Source organism: Phyllopteryx taeniolatus, chromosome 8 (genome assembly GCF_024500385.1).
Source record: "Phyllopteryx taeniolatus isolate TA_2022b chromosome 8, UOR_Ptae_1.2, whole genome shotgun sequence".
Classification (NCBI taxonomy): Eukaryota; Metazoa; Chordata; class Actinopteri; order Syngnathiformes; family Syngnathidae; genus Phyllopteryx; species Phyllopteryx taeniolatus.
The window spans coordinates 1,644,523-1,660,000 of NC_084509.1; the positions used below are offsets into that span (position 1 = coordinate 1,644,523).

At 41.0% G+C, this 15,478-nt stretch overlaps 2 protein-coding genes across 5 annotated transcripts in view; one reads left to right on the forward strand and one right to left on the reverse strand.

Moving 5' to 3' along the window:
• The first annotated feature begins 38 nt into the window (after positions 1–38).
• Positions 39–13,182, forward strand: LOC133481866 (probable E3 ubiquitin-protein ligase HERC6). 2 transcript variants are annotated; one of them, XM_061781101.1, is made up of 23 exons: positions 49–361; positions 1,591–1,747; positions 2,523–2,599; positions 3,441–3,668; positions 4,300–4,391; positions 4,485–4,612; positions 5,455–5,609; positions 5,701–5,753; positions 5,837–5,928; positions 6,030–6,089; positions 6,200–6,296; positions 6,444–6,624; positions 7,175–7,326; positions 8,670–8,786; positions 8,903–9,001; positions 9,124–9,285; positions 9,542–9,682; positions 9,824–9,990; positions 10,642–10,708; positions 10,788–10,858; positions 10,935–11,118; positions 12,506–12,608; positions 12,682–13,182. In XM_061781101.1, exons 1-23 carry the CDS (start codon positions 139–141, stop codon positions 12,915–12,917), a joined length of 3,042 nt encoding a protein of 1,013 aa, XP_061637085.1. In that variant the 5' UTR covers positions 49–138; the 3' UTR covers positions 12,918–13,182. The 2 variants fall into 2 exon arrangements, with proteins under 2 accessions (XP_061637086.1, XP_061637085.1); XM_061781102.1 differs by lacking the exons at positions 10,642–10,708; positions 12,506–12,608; positions 12,682–13,182 and having other exon boundaries at positions 39–361; positions 10,935–11,088.
• A 94-nt stretch (positions 13,183–13,276) lies between these two features.
• Positions 13,277–15,478, reverse strand: part of yif1b (Yip1 interacting factor homolog B (S. cerevisiae)) — a 23,738-nt gene continuing 21,536 nt past the window's right edge. For 2 of the 3 annotated variants that reach the window (XM_061781109.1, XM_061781111.1), the window contains 3 exons: positions 15,266–15,421; positions 14,951–15,044; positions 13,277–14,151 (listed from right to left, as the gene is read on the reverse strand). In XM_061781109.1, the coding sequence (XP_061637093.1) occupies positions 13,975–14,151; positions 14,951–15,044; positions 15,266–15,421 (427 nt within the window). In that variant the 3' untranslated portion in view covers positions 13,277–13,974. The remainder of the gene's footprint in view (positions 14,152–14,950; positions 15,045–15,265; positions 15,422–15,478) is intronic. The other variant, XM_061781110.1, reaches the window with a different exon arrangement.

Genomic DNA, 15,478 nt, shown 5'->3' on the forward strand with positions numbered 1-15,478 from the left:
AATGAATGAAGTGTATATTAGCATTTTCAGGTGGAGACTCTTATGTCTCCGACAGCACTTGAAGGCATCACGTGTGCGTTGAAAATGCCCACGGTGCTGGCTGTGAACTCATCACTCCATCCCGGTGGACGTTGAGACATGTCGCGCATCTTGTTCTGGGGGGACAGCGCCTGTGGACACTTTGGCCCGCAGGCATCCTCCAGCCCAGTGTCGTGGAGCGTCCCTGGTGTCGTGAGCAACATTTGCTGCGGGGAGCAGCACGTTTTATTCCTTCTGGAGGACGGACTTGTTTCCTCATATGGAAGCGACTCAAGGAGACAGCTTGGACGAAAGGTTTTTCAAAGCGAAAAAAAACCCTCAGGTAGTCAAAATCTGTTTGCAAAATGTTATGACGTTTACAGTTATGTTTCCATATAAAACTATGTGGTATTTCATAGACTCTCTATTCCCACAAGTTAAGTTTCAGTTTCTTTTACCCAGAATTTAAAAAAAAAAAAAAGAGATGGCACTGGCGTTCTTTCACTGTGATCAGTTTCACATCGTTTCAGTTTCTTTTACCCAGAATAATAAAAAAAAAACAATCTCACTTGACGTTCTTCAATACTACACACTCAACGTGTATGAGTCGTTCATATTTACATACTTTTAGACTTATAAAGTGTACATTAAAAAAAATATATATATATATATATATAGCTGTATCATGAATTAAGTCTTTACAACGATAATGCTCTGTTCAGATGAACGATTTGGTTTCAAAAAGTCATTTTGTGTTTGAGGAGCGGTTTTACATTATAATGAAACCAGTTAATAATACAGTACAACATTAACACACTGGTTAACACATGAGACGAGTTAAATGATAATTTTACATTATAAATATAATGTAGCTATTTTCAACACAGAGAGGGCTCTCATATTTGGCAAACGTAAATCCAAACACATCATTTTATGTGGACAATGCAAGTGATTAGTCTGTTTCTTGCAAAATATTTGTGGTCATTTCAATTTGGCAGAACACAATTTCCAAATTTGCTCTTTTTTTCACTTTTTTTTTTAACAAGCACCCCACCACACACACACACACCGAATCAAATCTCCTTTTAACATAACTTGAAAAACAGTTGTATACTTAAGTATTTGATTGTCACTATTTTCAATGACTTCTGATTTCAAATTCTATTGATATTCAAACTACATACTTTATTACATCAATCGAACGAAGGGCGATAAAAATGAGTTTGACATCACTCACATAGTCAAGAGAGTATTGTTATCTTTGTTTTTCTTCTGATTTATGATCTTTGTAAATGTTTTTGATATACCTTTCAACAGCTGTCCTTAGATTGTGGGTGCGGTAGTTTATTACTTGACTGGCCAAAACCACCTATGTCCAAATATGGCCAATTGTTGCGTGCTGGTTGTTTTTATGCTGGCAAAGAGAAGCTATCAGCTCCAATCAATCACGATCACGAACAAGTTAATTTGACCACAAGGCAACTTTGTCCTGTCAAGCTAAAAGACGTTTTGAAATCTTCAGAAGTACTCGTTCAAAGAATTGAGGTGATTATGTTGTGTCCTTGCTCTCAGGCCGTGTGGAGGGCTTGGCTGAGGTGGTGAGCGTGGCCTGCGGTCAGGACCACTCTCTGGCCCTGTGTGCATCGGGAAGAGTCTACTCCTGGGGGGCGCCAGAGGATGGACAACTCGGGTTATTGCCCAATCTTGTTTATGATACTCAGAGAGCAAGGTAAGAGCACCCGCTTGCTATTCCTTATACAAATTATGCTAACTGATAAATAAGAGAAGGGACATTTAGTTTTGCTTGTGTAACTCACTTTTCTATGAATGCAACAAATCACAGAATCCTGTTTCCGAGTATAGTGGCTGGGAGATTTGCATTACTCAACTGCAGAAATGACCTTGTGTCTATCAGAAGTATGTTATGAACACACTTACTCGTATTAATTATTAAATCAACAAGGAAGGCTGGGCACAGGGAGACTGGTTGGCGCTAACAAATAAATCAACCTAAATGAAAGCACAAAACCCTGAGGAGCGAATATTGACGACTGAATCAAGAAAAAGACTCCTTCTCCACATCATCTTTAATATGATGCAGTGAAGCCCTTTACAACATACAAGTGGCAGCTGACAGGAGTGCATTTTTTGCTGTTTTGGATAGCAAGTGAGTTCAGCTTGGCATAGCAGAAACCTGTCCACCCATGAACTGACGTAGCGATTGCTAGTTGTGAAAATATCGTTACCCCCTGTTTTTTTGGGTTTGTTTTTTTCGAGGTGAAAAATGAGCTGCCCGTTTAGGGTGAGGTGCTTATTTGTTTTTGAGTGGGTGACACACCTTGCTATGTGTTGAAACACTACTTCTACTTAGTCACTATTTAACAAAAAGTACTTAAAAGTACTGACACTGTAAATAATATGATGTACAAACGGTATTTTTATTTTTTTTTTGTTTATAAATTTTTGTTCATGCTGACTTTCTCTTTGTTAAACTTTGACTGCAGTCCAGTGCAAATACCGACGCCTATACCAGTGATTCAGGTTGCTTGTGGAAACTACTACTCCCTGGCATTGACTAAAGGTAGGACACCGAATACATTCAGAGAACGAAAATCATTTTGCATCGTAATGTGTGTTAAAATGAGCTCATTAAGGTGTGTAGTAAACTGGAGCTGTAATGAACACTACATGCCTCACTACGAGGCAGTACAATCATGTGATATTTCCCCAAGCCAATTGGCAAAGAAAAGTAACAATAATGAAAAGGTGATAGATAAATGCATTAGAAATAATATATCATACATCTCAACCTAAAAGAAAGCTCATCATTCAATGTGGTCCACTGTCTACTACGGATTTATTTTGAGGTTGTTTGGAGACGCTTGCGTAATCGGACTTGTACGTTCTCTAAATCGTGCCACTAGTTTGCGGTACACACCTTAATAGGATCACTTTGAGGGTCAAAACCCATCAAGCCTTGCACAAAATTGGAAAAGGAGTCATTTTTTCGTTATTAGCAGTAGGATGTGTGGGTCAACTGTCCACTGAACAAAAGTATATTGGTTACGTTATCATTGAGTCATTGCCTCCAGTTTAAATAAGTGAAGGAACAGGTCTATTATGATCAAGCTGGTAATTCTTCATTCCTAATCATCTTTAGACCCTACAGGTGACCAATCTACTTAGGTTGGTTTTATATGAATAGCTGATTTGAGGTTTGAAGAGGTGAAAAGGGTTTGTGGCTAGGGTAGCATATTCCACTATTGATTTGTACAGTATAGCATTGTTTGGTTCCAAACCCCAAAAACTGTTTCATTATGAAGCATTATCATTTCATTGATGTACAAATTGCACGGTAACAGTGTACTTGATATTCTGAAGTTCACATCCTAGATACTGCATTCGTTTGTCGCACTTTCTAGGGGGCGACGTCTTCTCGTGGGGTTTGAACAGTCATGGCCAACTGGGTTTGGGGAGGCAGATTTCTCTGCAGTACACCCCCCTCCAGGTGCCCGCACTCAATGGCATACCGGTAAGCCAGATCTCGGCCGGAGCGGCTCATGCGCTGCTCCTCACCTTGTCGGGCCTGGTGTACTGTTGCGGGGCCAATCGACATGGTCAGCTTGGCCTGAACAGGATTGATGACAAAGGTAAGCACGTCACATCACGTAACTTGATAAAGGAGATCTTTGAACTTCGCATGACAATAATAATTTCTCTAATATTTGTTATGTAAGCGGCACGGTGGCCGATTGGTTAGAGCGTCAGCCTCACAGTTCTGAGGACCCGGGTTCAGTCCCCGGTCAGGGTGTACCCCGCCTCCTGCCCGATGACAGCTGGGATAGGCTCCAGCACGCCCGCGACCCGAGTGAGGAGAAGCGGCTCAGAAAATGGATGGATGGATTTGTTATGTAATCAACAAGTGAACCGCTGATTCTGAATGCACAAGAAATTACAACCTGATCTAATTTCACAGTGTCAGAACAGTCCCGCGTTTTCTATACAGCTAGGAAGCTGGTCTCTATCCAATGCTCACATTGTGTTGACAGGTTGAAACGGCTTTCACACCAATTTGATGCATCGGAGGCGTAACAATAGAAATAGATTTTATCCGCTTGTGCCTTTCAGACAGCTCACCAAAGCGGCGAGACATGGTTTATCCGTGGTGCGCGTTCACAGAGCTGTAGAAAATGGAAGCCTAAAAGAACACTGTTTTGGCTGGGTAATATCGTGGTTGTTGCTGACCGCGCGGCAAAGTTTTTTTCATTTCTTCCCGTACAGGCCGATTCAACATCTGTGTTGTTCCTGCTCTTCGACGTCTGAGCGTCTCCTTCATCACTTGTGGAGAGGCCCACTCTGCTGTCTTAACAAAGGTAGCAACCTCATCTCACTTTTTGGACCAGTTTGGACAAAACACTGTTCCAGGTGCAATTTGTTGTTTTTTCATGCGACGCTGCCATTCACAGGAAGGCAAAGTTTATACTTTTGGAGAGGGAGCTCACGGTCAGCTGGGTCATGGCTCTTCTGCGAATCAACTGACACCCAAACTGGTGGACGGGATGGACGGAGTTGCCTCACAGGTGGCATGTGGCAGGTGAACACGTGGCTCAGATGCACACGCTTTCTATCGCTCACTTCAGTGATACAGGTGTACATTATAGATACATTTGCTGACAAATTTGCTTGTTTCACTCACCGCTCCTTCCCTAGCTTGGAGAGCCTCAAACCAAGTATGATGTCGGACTAGTCTCCGTTCACTACCGCTTTGCCGATTAGTCACAGCAACTATGGGGATCCTGGAGGGTAAACTGGATCAATACTGGACTGACAAACTGTGCGCCGCAAAAACTCAAAATCTTATCAGAGAATATTTGTCTTATTTCAAGTCAAAAGACTCAAAACTAATCTGATTACACTTAAAATAAGACTCGAAAATAAAAGAAGACTCACTGCCGAAAAAAATGGAAATTGCTTTTAGACCATTGTCACTTGTGTCAAGCTACTTTTTACTTGAGTAGAAGTAGAAAGTAAGTAACCAAACAAAAGTTGGCTTGAATTAAATGAAAATGCTTGAATATAAGTTACTTTTAATGTGATGAGTCTTACTTTAATCAGTTCTGATTCGAAATGAGACACACATTCTTGGTAAGATTGAGAGTTTTCGCAGTGTGAATGATACAGGATAGCAGCTAACCGTTTACCGAAGAAGCTAACCGTTAGCTTCTTGAAAGACTCACTCGCCCGACTGTACCAAACTGAACAAAACCGTGCTACTTATCGGAAACAGGACTTAAGAATCTCATGGCATAGATGCATACAGTAATCGATAGATAAACTGTATCGATCCTGTGAGGGAAATTAAACATGCACATTCCATTATTCTGCGGAATGAAAACATCGACGTCATTATTACATTGAATGCTTCTCTCCTTTCAGACGTCACACTCTCGTTTTGGGATCGTCTGGCCAAATTTGGGCTTTTGGCAGTGGGGTTAAAGGTCAGATTGGGAGCGGAAAAGCAGAGGGCAGCCCGGCGCCCGTGCTAGTACGACTTCCGTGGAGCTGTGACAGCGCAACAGTCGTGCCCTCAGGTGTGCACCATCGGGAATCTGTCCTTTTCATGATATACAGTATGTAGTCACATCTTGTGCAGTGTTTGAACAAGATGACTCTTTGAAACAGACTTGAAAATAGCAGCAGGGTGGAACACGAGCTTTGCTTTCACTTCATCACAGGTCAAGTGTGCCTCTGTCTATACTGTTTGTCCGAATCTCAAAAGGCTACTTTGCCATTGAAGGTGTTCTTTTTTTTCTTCAAGAGTGGAAAGCAACGCCAGATAACCGGAAGGCTTGATGAGAAAAAACTACTAAAATGGCTGACATTAAAAAAGTGCAATCCAGAGGCTGAAAGGTCCAATTTTGTGACTTTTACAATATACATATACTGACTGAATACCATCACCAGAACAGCTGTAATTTTAAAAGTTGATCTTTTCCGTCTTTATTCAACAGAGAAATCCTTGAGATGTTTTTTACAAGCTCAAGCCTTGTTGCAAGTTTCACAAAAAGCATGTGAGTGACTCCTTCTTTTGGCTGCAAAAATGTAGATGGCAGAATGTAAAGATTGGCACTTCACCCAGTGTCTTTGATTTACTGTGCTGCTGTATTTTTGTTGTTGTCAGTGGGCTTTCACTAAACGCAGATGCCTTAAATGTGGACCTTGAGGCGGCCAGCCGAGCTTTCGCTAAGATGCTAGCAGTGCCGTGGATACAGAAAAAGGTTCAGAAATCCTCTTAATAATTTTGCTTCGACTTTAGAGAGGCCATTCTCTTGTATCACTTTACAGGTTCCATTGTGCAAAGCTTGCATGTTGTAAATCTGAACAATTGTGTACACTTCTACATGCTGAGCCTCTTTTTCTTGCAGGTGAACCTGGCAGCATTGATGAACGTGCTTGTCACTTTTCGCAGCTCCCTCAAATCTCCAGAGATCATTGTGATCCTGCTCTCGTGCCCGCTCCTCCACGATGTCTCGGCGGTTCTGGCCAACGTCTTGCCTTTGGCGGTGGTTGTTGACGTGATGAGTGAGAAGACTCAGGCAACACTAAGTAAACCTTTCAGTATTACTTTTTCAGGGGGTTAGGTTGTATCAGAAAACATCAACATGATCAGAAATTATAAACCTTTTTTTATATTGTGAATTATATAAGCTTTTCTAGACTGCAAATATTTAACGAGCACATCCTTTGCCAACTTTCGGTTCAAATTATTTTTATTTTTTTATTTTTTATTTTTATTTGGTTCGCTACATAGCAGAAAAGCTATGGCGCGCTACGCAACAGTAAAGTTTGTGCTGATTTAGGTTCAAATTTATCAACCGCACAGATAAAAAAAAAAAAACAAAAAAAAGTATTAACTAAATTATGATTCATTATTAACCGTCACAACTGAAACAATACTTCAGCTGGTTCGCAGCAACAACAATGAACCAAATGTTTTTTTCCTCCTGTTTGCCGCTAAGCAGAATTTTCAAGACTTAATCAGTTTTCACTGGTTCTGGTCACAAATCATTTCAATCATGTAACCAAGCGTCTAAAGAAATATGTCCTAAATATGCTCACTAATTTGCCTTTTTTTTTTTTTTTTTTCCCCCTGCAGAAGGCTGGTGGTCCTCCATGCCAGCCGACATGCTGTCGCAACACATCCTGGTGTTCAAAAATGCTCTGGATTTTGTCATCAAAAACGGCCTCTTGGCAACTCACAATCCTGGCATCAAAGCCACACTGGAGGTCCTCAAGCTCCTCTACAAGGCGAGTACGGTCTTTTCATTTCACTTTACAAGATATCTTTGTGACAATTTGTGAGAAGAAAAGCAAGCCAAGCTTATCATCTCCATCGCTACCATTCAATGGACCACATTCCGAAATCCTACTTAACGTGAATATACAGTTCTCACACTCTTCTGAGTCTTCAGCTCAGTGAGCATCTCACGGATTAACTCCACAAGTAACTCCACATAATGAAACTAGTTGAAAATAAGAACATTATGGCTGTTTGCTTGCCAACAAACAGCACAATTGGCCGTCAATTACCGTGCATTACGTGTCTGTCAAGCATCTTCAAAAGGTGAGTAATTTTACCTCATTTTATTTCTTTTATGCAGTGGGTTACTCCTCTTTACCATGGCATTGGTAATATTTAAAACCTTATAACATTGCTTGTTGATTTCTTAAAGGTTTTATGACGGTCACAGTTTGAGCCTGGAACCAATTCACTCTACATTATTTCCTATGAGAAAAAAAAACAACAAACAAAAACTTTATTGAATCAAAAGAACTTGAAAGTGAACGAGTGTCACTGAAAGGATTGCGTTTGACTTTGGAGCTTTCACTGCACTTCCTTTCGGGTGCTGACGTAATGGAACAACGGAAGAAGTTATAGTGTTCCTGTGAACACTGGCGCCTTGACATACGAGTGCCCAAACGTCCGAGTTTTTGAAGTTACGAGCTCTCGCTTGGTCGATTTTTTTTTTGTTTTTGTTTTTTTTTGTGCCAGACGTTGCTGATGTCACTCACTAGGCCACGCCCCTTAAAAGCACACGCAGCACTACAGTTGTTGTCGTGACTTGGCTTGCCCCAACGTACAGTAATTACACTTTAGAAAACCAGTTTATTTCTTTACATTCACTGAGAATAAGTACAATACAATACAATACTGTGCTGTTTTTCTTTATTAAAACAACACAAATTGTAAGAGTTACAAGCTTGGTCATGGAACAAATAACATTTGTAACTCATGGTACCAGATTTTTTAGGTTACTGTATATATTCATTTTTTAAAATAATTTCACGACTGACCCTAAGCTTAATTCTTTTTTGAAAACGTTTACTTGATGCACTTAGTTGACATGCAATGACATTTACTTATGTGAATTTGGAGGAAAAGGATTTACATCCGCACACTCATATAAGATCAATTCCAACAAATGAATCTATGAAGATATTGGTGAATAATTTCTAACACTTTATTGAATTGTAATAAACATATAAATCCCCCCCTTACAAGGTTTGGAGCAAAAATGTATGCAGTTGTCTGTGAAGTTGTCTGTTCGTAAACTGGGTGTTAAATAGTTTTATTTTCTATATTTTCACAGGCAAACAAAAGAGGGAAGTCCTACAAAGTCCCACTAAGCACCTTTTATGTTGAGGACTTTGACAACAGGACGCTCGTGGAGGATGTCCTTCTTTGGCGTCAACTTTCTACAAAAGAGGTAACCTTTTCCACTGCAAAGTGCAAAAAGTTAGGTTGTTGCAATTTCCTGCTGACCAGTTTCTTGCCTGACAAAGATATTTTATTTGTGGATTAACTACTAATCTTCTCTTGAAGGATGACGTCAATACACCTCCAATCTTTTGCCGGTACCCCTTTGTGCTTAATTTGTTCTGCAAGGTGTCGGCCTTTGACATTTTTGCATTCATAACAAAGGTATAGTAAGGGCTATGCATCAAAATTTGACACTCATTTCCCAAATGCCCATCTTCAAATGTCGACATCTTCAATAGGACACCTTTGCCTCTCTCCTTTTTTTTCTCAACATACGTCATCAGTTTGACAACCCCGGTGGATCAATGTCTTTTGATGTTTTGGCACGGCGTTTTCAGTCCGAAGCGCCCGTCTTTCAGCTCTCTTTGAGACCAAGTCACCTGCTCGAGGACACCTTCAGGCAACTCAATGCAGCAGATCACATCGCCTTCAAAAAAGAACTCTTGGTAATTCATCTTCAGCTGCGTTCAGGCTTGTCCGGTTCGGTTCATTGTACGTTATTCAACCAAAAGAGATAATTCCGTGTGTTTAGTATTGTGGGTGTAGTTTGAAGTTGTAAAGGTACAATTGTTTGTAAACCAAGTCATACTGTATGTTTTATAAACACCGTATTTTGTTGAGGTTCTAAGTTTCAGTTTACATACTGACTGCTGAAAGGTATTTCTTTGGTTATTTACCTCCTTAATTCTTGTACCTTCCCAGGTGCAATTTGTGGATGACAGGAAAGTGATGAATGTCAACAGGAGGGACCTCTTCCTGCACATCTTCGATGAGCTGATGGCGCCGCAGTCCAACTTGTTCATGTACAACGAGAGAAAGACGCTGGCCTGGTTCCCCCCCAACGTAAGACAGGCTGCTGAATAGGACCTACTTTCAGATTCGTAGATTCGCTTTTTCTTTCAACACAGAACAGTCGATGAGTAATATTCGTCACAGTTAAATATCATCAGACTAAAGATTTGACTTGGCCGCCCTGTTCAACAGCCCAAGGTAGCGGCGAACACGTACTTCCTGTTTGGGGTTCTATGCGGCCTGGCTCTGCACAACCACAACATGGTGCATCTGCCCTTCCCACTTGTTCTATTCAGGAAGCTGCTTGGCGTCAAGCCCTCATTGGATGACATGAAGGAATTTGAACCCACCGTTGGAGAGTAAGTAATGTCACACACCAAGAGCAGGACACTTTATTGGTGGGAAACAAAACCAAACTTTTTGTCATACGTTAAAACTGTCTGTCGGACCTGACAGTACAAAATTCTTCAAATAATTTTCAGACCAACAATCCTTCTCTGGACTCACCCTGTGTCTCTAATTCAATTTTGATTATTATTTTAAAATGCTCACGTTAGTGAGGGCCGTGGGTTTAGTCAGTGAAGCGAGGCTACATTCAAATTTAGCTCGCAGTTTGAAAACTGCAAACTTCACAAAGTTTGTACAGTCCAATCAATTTGGTAGTTTGGTTCTGATACATGCACCCTCTCTACCTGGATTGTATTTGACCGTCCTTCTCAGCTTGTTGGTGAAAATACATTTGAGGGCAAGACTCTGAAGACGCTCAATAGACTGCAAACCGCCGTCAAGGCCGAACAATCCTTATGTTGGTCAGCAAATCCAATATAATCCTGTATTTATTCAGTAAATTCAGTAAGTATAGGCCAAGTAACCATAATTGGTCATTTCTTTTAAACCCTGTGATTTCCTCAGGCCCAAGAAAGCTAATTCTAATATTAAAGAGAAAGAAAATGAGAGAACGACAGATACTGATACTTAATGCTGGTGTATTACCCGCCCTGTATCTTCAGGGGATTGCGATGCATCTTGGAGGACTACAGTGATAATGTCCTCAAAGACATGGAGACTACTTTTACCGTATGTGAAATCTCCTTTAGTCTTAGGTGACCGCTTCCACGATTCTGATTCTTCTCGCTGTTTGTTTCTTTTTGTACAGGTGTCTTGGGGAGGTGATAAAGTTGAGCTTGATCCAGAAGACTCTGAAAAACTTGTCACAGGTTCCAACAAGTAAGTTTCACTTCATGTGATGTACAGTAGATTGCAATTCTTTACAGTAAAAGCATTTCCATGTTCTTGTTTCCAGGAAAGAGTTTGTGACCGCCTTTGTCAACTACGCCTTCAACAAATCAGTGGAAGGCGTTTTCGAGGCGTTCAAGAAAGGCTTTTTCAAGGTTTGTGAGCCGGACGTGGTGGCGTTCTTCCAGCCGGATGAGCTGCAAGCGGTGATGGTGGGAAATGAAAACTACGACTGGGATGTGTTCAAGCAGGTGTGCAACAACCTAACAACTGAATCAACACATTGTAGACGTGTATGGGTAATAAAAAGGGTATAACAAGGGCTTACATGACAATTCCATTTGTCAGCAACAGCAATGTTGGACTAAATACCGACAAAACATATTTGCAATGAATCATACAACTATTTAGCAGACTCGTCAATGACTTGCATTCTTTGTTGCATGCCCACTTGTTACTGGGTGGAATGCATGGGGCTTGATCAAAACTGCCACATTAGGCCAATTAAAAAAAAAAAGAAATCATAATAATAATAATCATATGATGGCCACGCCCACAAGGCTGTTTGACTAAAAAACTAGGGGCTGGCTGGCCAGCAGCACCATAACCCTTGACACCCCCTTGAGCTGGGACACCCAGGAAATTACTCACAAAAAATGCATATCACATACCATTGGCACTTTTGAAAGGTACGATACAAATCAAGTTATTATCATCATTAGTTACATGTTAAAAAGAGAAATGACAAGAATCAAGTTTTCATTTTATGACAAAAAAATGTAGTATTAGAGAAAATGCAATGTTACATGACTAAAGACGTAATATTATGAGCATAAATGAATACCTGCATGAGGCATGATACTTGTCAAATTACACTTTTAAATTTAAAAAATAGTCATTGCAAATCACTTAGTATGAGTGGTCTAATGTGATACTGGCCACTGGAAGTGCAATACGGCACCTCATAGCCACAGGTTGTCTTTGGAAAATAGATGAGTCCTGCCAGCATTGGTGGAGAGGTTGAAGGGGTGAACCGTGGGAGTCAGCCTATCAGTGCTCTGACCATACGCTGCACACGGCATCAAATTGGTCTGCATGGCTTTTGTCCCAGGAAAAGAAAAAAAAAAAAGCCTCTTCCAAAGATGATGCAAAATAAAGCCCGCAAACAGTTAGCTCAAATCAAGCAGATTAAGGACATGGGTTACTGAAACCATGTTCTGTGGTCTGATGAGACCAAGATATTTGGTTTAGATGGTGTCAAGCATGCGTGGCGGCCACCAGGTGAGGCGTAATAAGCCAAGTGTGTCTTGGCCTACAGTCTAGCACGGTGGTAGGAGTGTCCTTTACAGTTAATTAATTGAAGGAAACATTAATGCCAACATGCACTGTGACATACTGAAGCAGGGCATGAGCCCCTCCCTTCAGAAACAGATACTGCCTTGCTGATGTAGCTGTAGCTTTCAGTGTTGTCCCAGGACAAAATGAAACATTTACAAAAACATGACTTGTGAGACACTTCTACATTATATGCAAAAACTATTATGAACAACAACTGCACACCACGTATACAATTTTTTACAAGTTTTCAGCCACCCGATTAAAGCTGTTCACATTCTATTGCTTTGTGTTTGCGAACAGAACACGGTTTACGAAGGAGAATATCATGCTGCCCATCCGAATATTGTTATCTTCTGGGAGGTGTTCGATAAACTGACAGAGGAAGAAAAGAAGAAATTCCTTTGTAAGTGTTGCACCCGATCATTATGTTTTTAATTCATCAGGTTTTCACTCATCTCCTTAGATTTTGTCGCCAGCTTTTCTCACAGGCTGCGACCGCGTGCCGTTCGCGGGTATGGCGAGCCTCGAGATGAAAGTCGCCATCTTGCCCGCCTCCACGGATCTCCATTTCCCGGAGGCCCTCACCTGCCACTACCTTCTGTTACTTCCCATCTACCAGCGGTACCCGATTGGGAGGCAAATGCACAACAGGCTCCTTTACGCCATCAAGCACAGTCGTGGCTTCACCAAGACATTTAACACAGAAGGCTGATGGACGTCTACTTTACGTGCAGCCTTTTTTCTTAAACATAAAGAACAGTAACTTGATTTGCTCTCATAGTGTAGTTTTACTTATGATAATGATTGAATTGAATATTTACTGAATATTTGACAGTTAAGATGCTCACAATGAATCCTGAACTGAATGCAATGAATTCTTCTTGAAATGATTTTTGAAAAATATTGTGAGAAATACAACACATTTCATTATTGTGTGCTTAAATACATTGGTAAATAAACATTCTTATCTCCAAAAATGGCTTCTTGTTTAGTCTCAAGTTGACATGAACTCAAACCAAACACGTTTGTACAAAAAAAGCCTAAATAAGACATTCACAGTTCAATGCCGCATAGTCTTCATGTTTTCCTTTATTCCATCTGACTTTCAATATGAAAAGCAACAAATAATTTACATTGTTTCTTAAAAGGGATATCAAAACAACATCACCACTGCTTGGTGAGCTCTAACACGGCTGCACGATCAGGAAGCCAAGCATGTAGACGTGACAGAGAGCGTGCAAAGGTTAACACGGTGAGCGCACAACCACCGCGACAGTCCCGAAGAACTGCATATGAGCCCAGAAAAAAATTGTGAAAGATCAGAAAAGAAATTAGAAATTGGGAGAAATTTTGGCTGATCAATCACAGTGCGTCACTCTGTGCTTTTGGTTTTATTGAATTGTAAGGAAAGAGTGTGTTGAGTTTGTGTGTGTGTATATGTGCACTCAGTCAGCTCAGAAGAATCAAGAAGATAGCAGCATCTAACAAACGTACTTTACACATTTAAATATTATTAAAAAAACAAATAATTAACAAGTAATTACACAGTGTAGGAAAAACAACATACATATAACATATTTTAAGACAAAAAACACTGACTGTGCTCTGAGAGGTAAAGGCATTAAAAACACATTTTCTCTCATGTTACCATCACATGGGGTGTCGTGCTCCATGCAGAGATGGAGCGCTACCTCATGTTTTACTCTGACAGACACCTTTCATACAAGGGCAGCTTCTGTGTGTACGTGTGTGTGTGTGTTTGTGCACGTTTATCTGATCAGGTGATAGGTGAGCCAGAACATGAAAACGGGCTGGGCCGCCGCTATAGACATAGTGAGGTACATCCTCAGCTGGTTCCTGGCTCCTCTCACTAGCCTCCCCTCCGCCGCCGCTTCGGACAGAAGCTTCAGACGCAGAGTGCGGGTCTGAAAATACGGCCCAAGCGTCTGAACTTCAATTATGGAATAGTTTCGCATTACACAGCATCTCTTTTCTTTAGGACAACAGTCCCCAACCATTTTTGTGCCACAGATTCCTTTCATGTAAACAATATTTTGACAGACTGGCATAGAAACAAAATGATTAATAGACTTTACACTGATTATATTGGCCTGATCGGTAGAGGCCGATAATTAGCATTTTATGCTGATCGGCTTTAATGTCATAATTCACCGAGCCGATCAATGACGTCATTGATCGTCGCCGCGTGCACAGTATATTTGAATCCAAAAGCTAGTTAATTTTTAGCCTTTTCGCGTGTCTTTTGACGTAGTACTGTAAATATCTGACGGCCAATAAAGTTATTTTAAAAGATAATAAACATTTCGGCGGTGTCGGACAGACAACACGTAATGCCAGGATCAGACTACAAGACAAATTTGCTCTTCCACGATTGCACTATGTCAGACTACTGCAGTAAAATCTTGTATTCCGATACCACATCCCGTTTTTTACGATCATTGGGCTTTATCTTCAGCTACATTTTAGAGCCTCTCGCCACATATTACGCAGAACAGGCTTCGTGCATGAGAATCCCCTGTTACGAGAAAGTTGTATTTTAAAGTAGGATTGCCCATATTGTCTCATAAATGCATCTTTTTCTTGCACACTGTAGCCATAAAAGAAGACTCATCATTTGTTCTGTTTCTGACAGCTTATAGACTTCCTTTTTTACTACCGTGACTGAGACGAGCGATTTTCACATTTCATTACATCACTGATTTTCACTACAAGACTGCTACTCACCATAAATACAAAGATGGCAGCACAGCACCACAGCAACGACAGATAATAGGCTGGTCTCCCAAAAATCAGTCCTGCGACTACACCAACGATCATCCTAAGAAAAGGACAGACACACACACAGTTGCTCAGTTAGCTGTCATAGGCTCCAGCTCACCACTAATGAGAACAAGCGCTATAGAACATTTATGGATGCATATTATGACCTCAAGCTTCTTGCGTGTGCTATTAAAAACACAAAACTAAAGATCAGCTAAATTTACTGTGGCTGTGACAGATGGGACGTGAATGTGCATGTACCAAGAGTGCCGCACATACCCGACATATTTGTATCCAGAGAAGGCCAGCAGGTCGATGGTTGTGAGGTCGGTGTTAACGGTCACGAGGTAAAGTGACAGGAGGACTGCCAAGACTTCCATGATGAGCCACACCAGCGCCGAGCTGGCCTGAACTCCCAGCAGCTCGGGGGAAAACCTGAAGAGACACAAAAAGAGTCAGTCGACTACAAATAGGAATGAGAGACAACAAATA

Excerpts from the sequence above, each read along its gene's own strand:
- LOC133481866 (XM_061781101.1), top strand. The coding sequence starts at position 139 with ATGTCGCGCATCTTGTTCTGGGGGGACAGCGCCTGTGGACACTTTGGC. Across the intron at positions 4,392-4,484 it reads ACTCTGCTGTCTTAACAAAG|GAAGGCAAAGTTTATACTTT; the intron begins GTAGCAACCTCA and ends TGCCATTCACAG. Across the intron at positions 9,286-9,541 it reads CCTTCAAAAAAGAACTCTTG|GTGCAATTTGTGGATGACAG; the intron begins GTAATTCATCTT and ends GTACCTTCCCAG.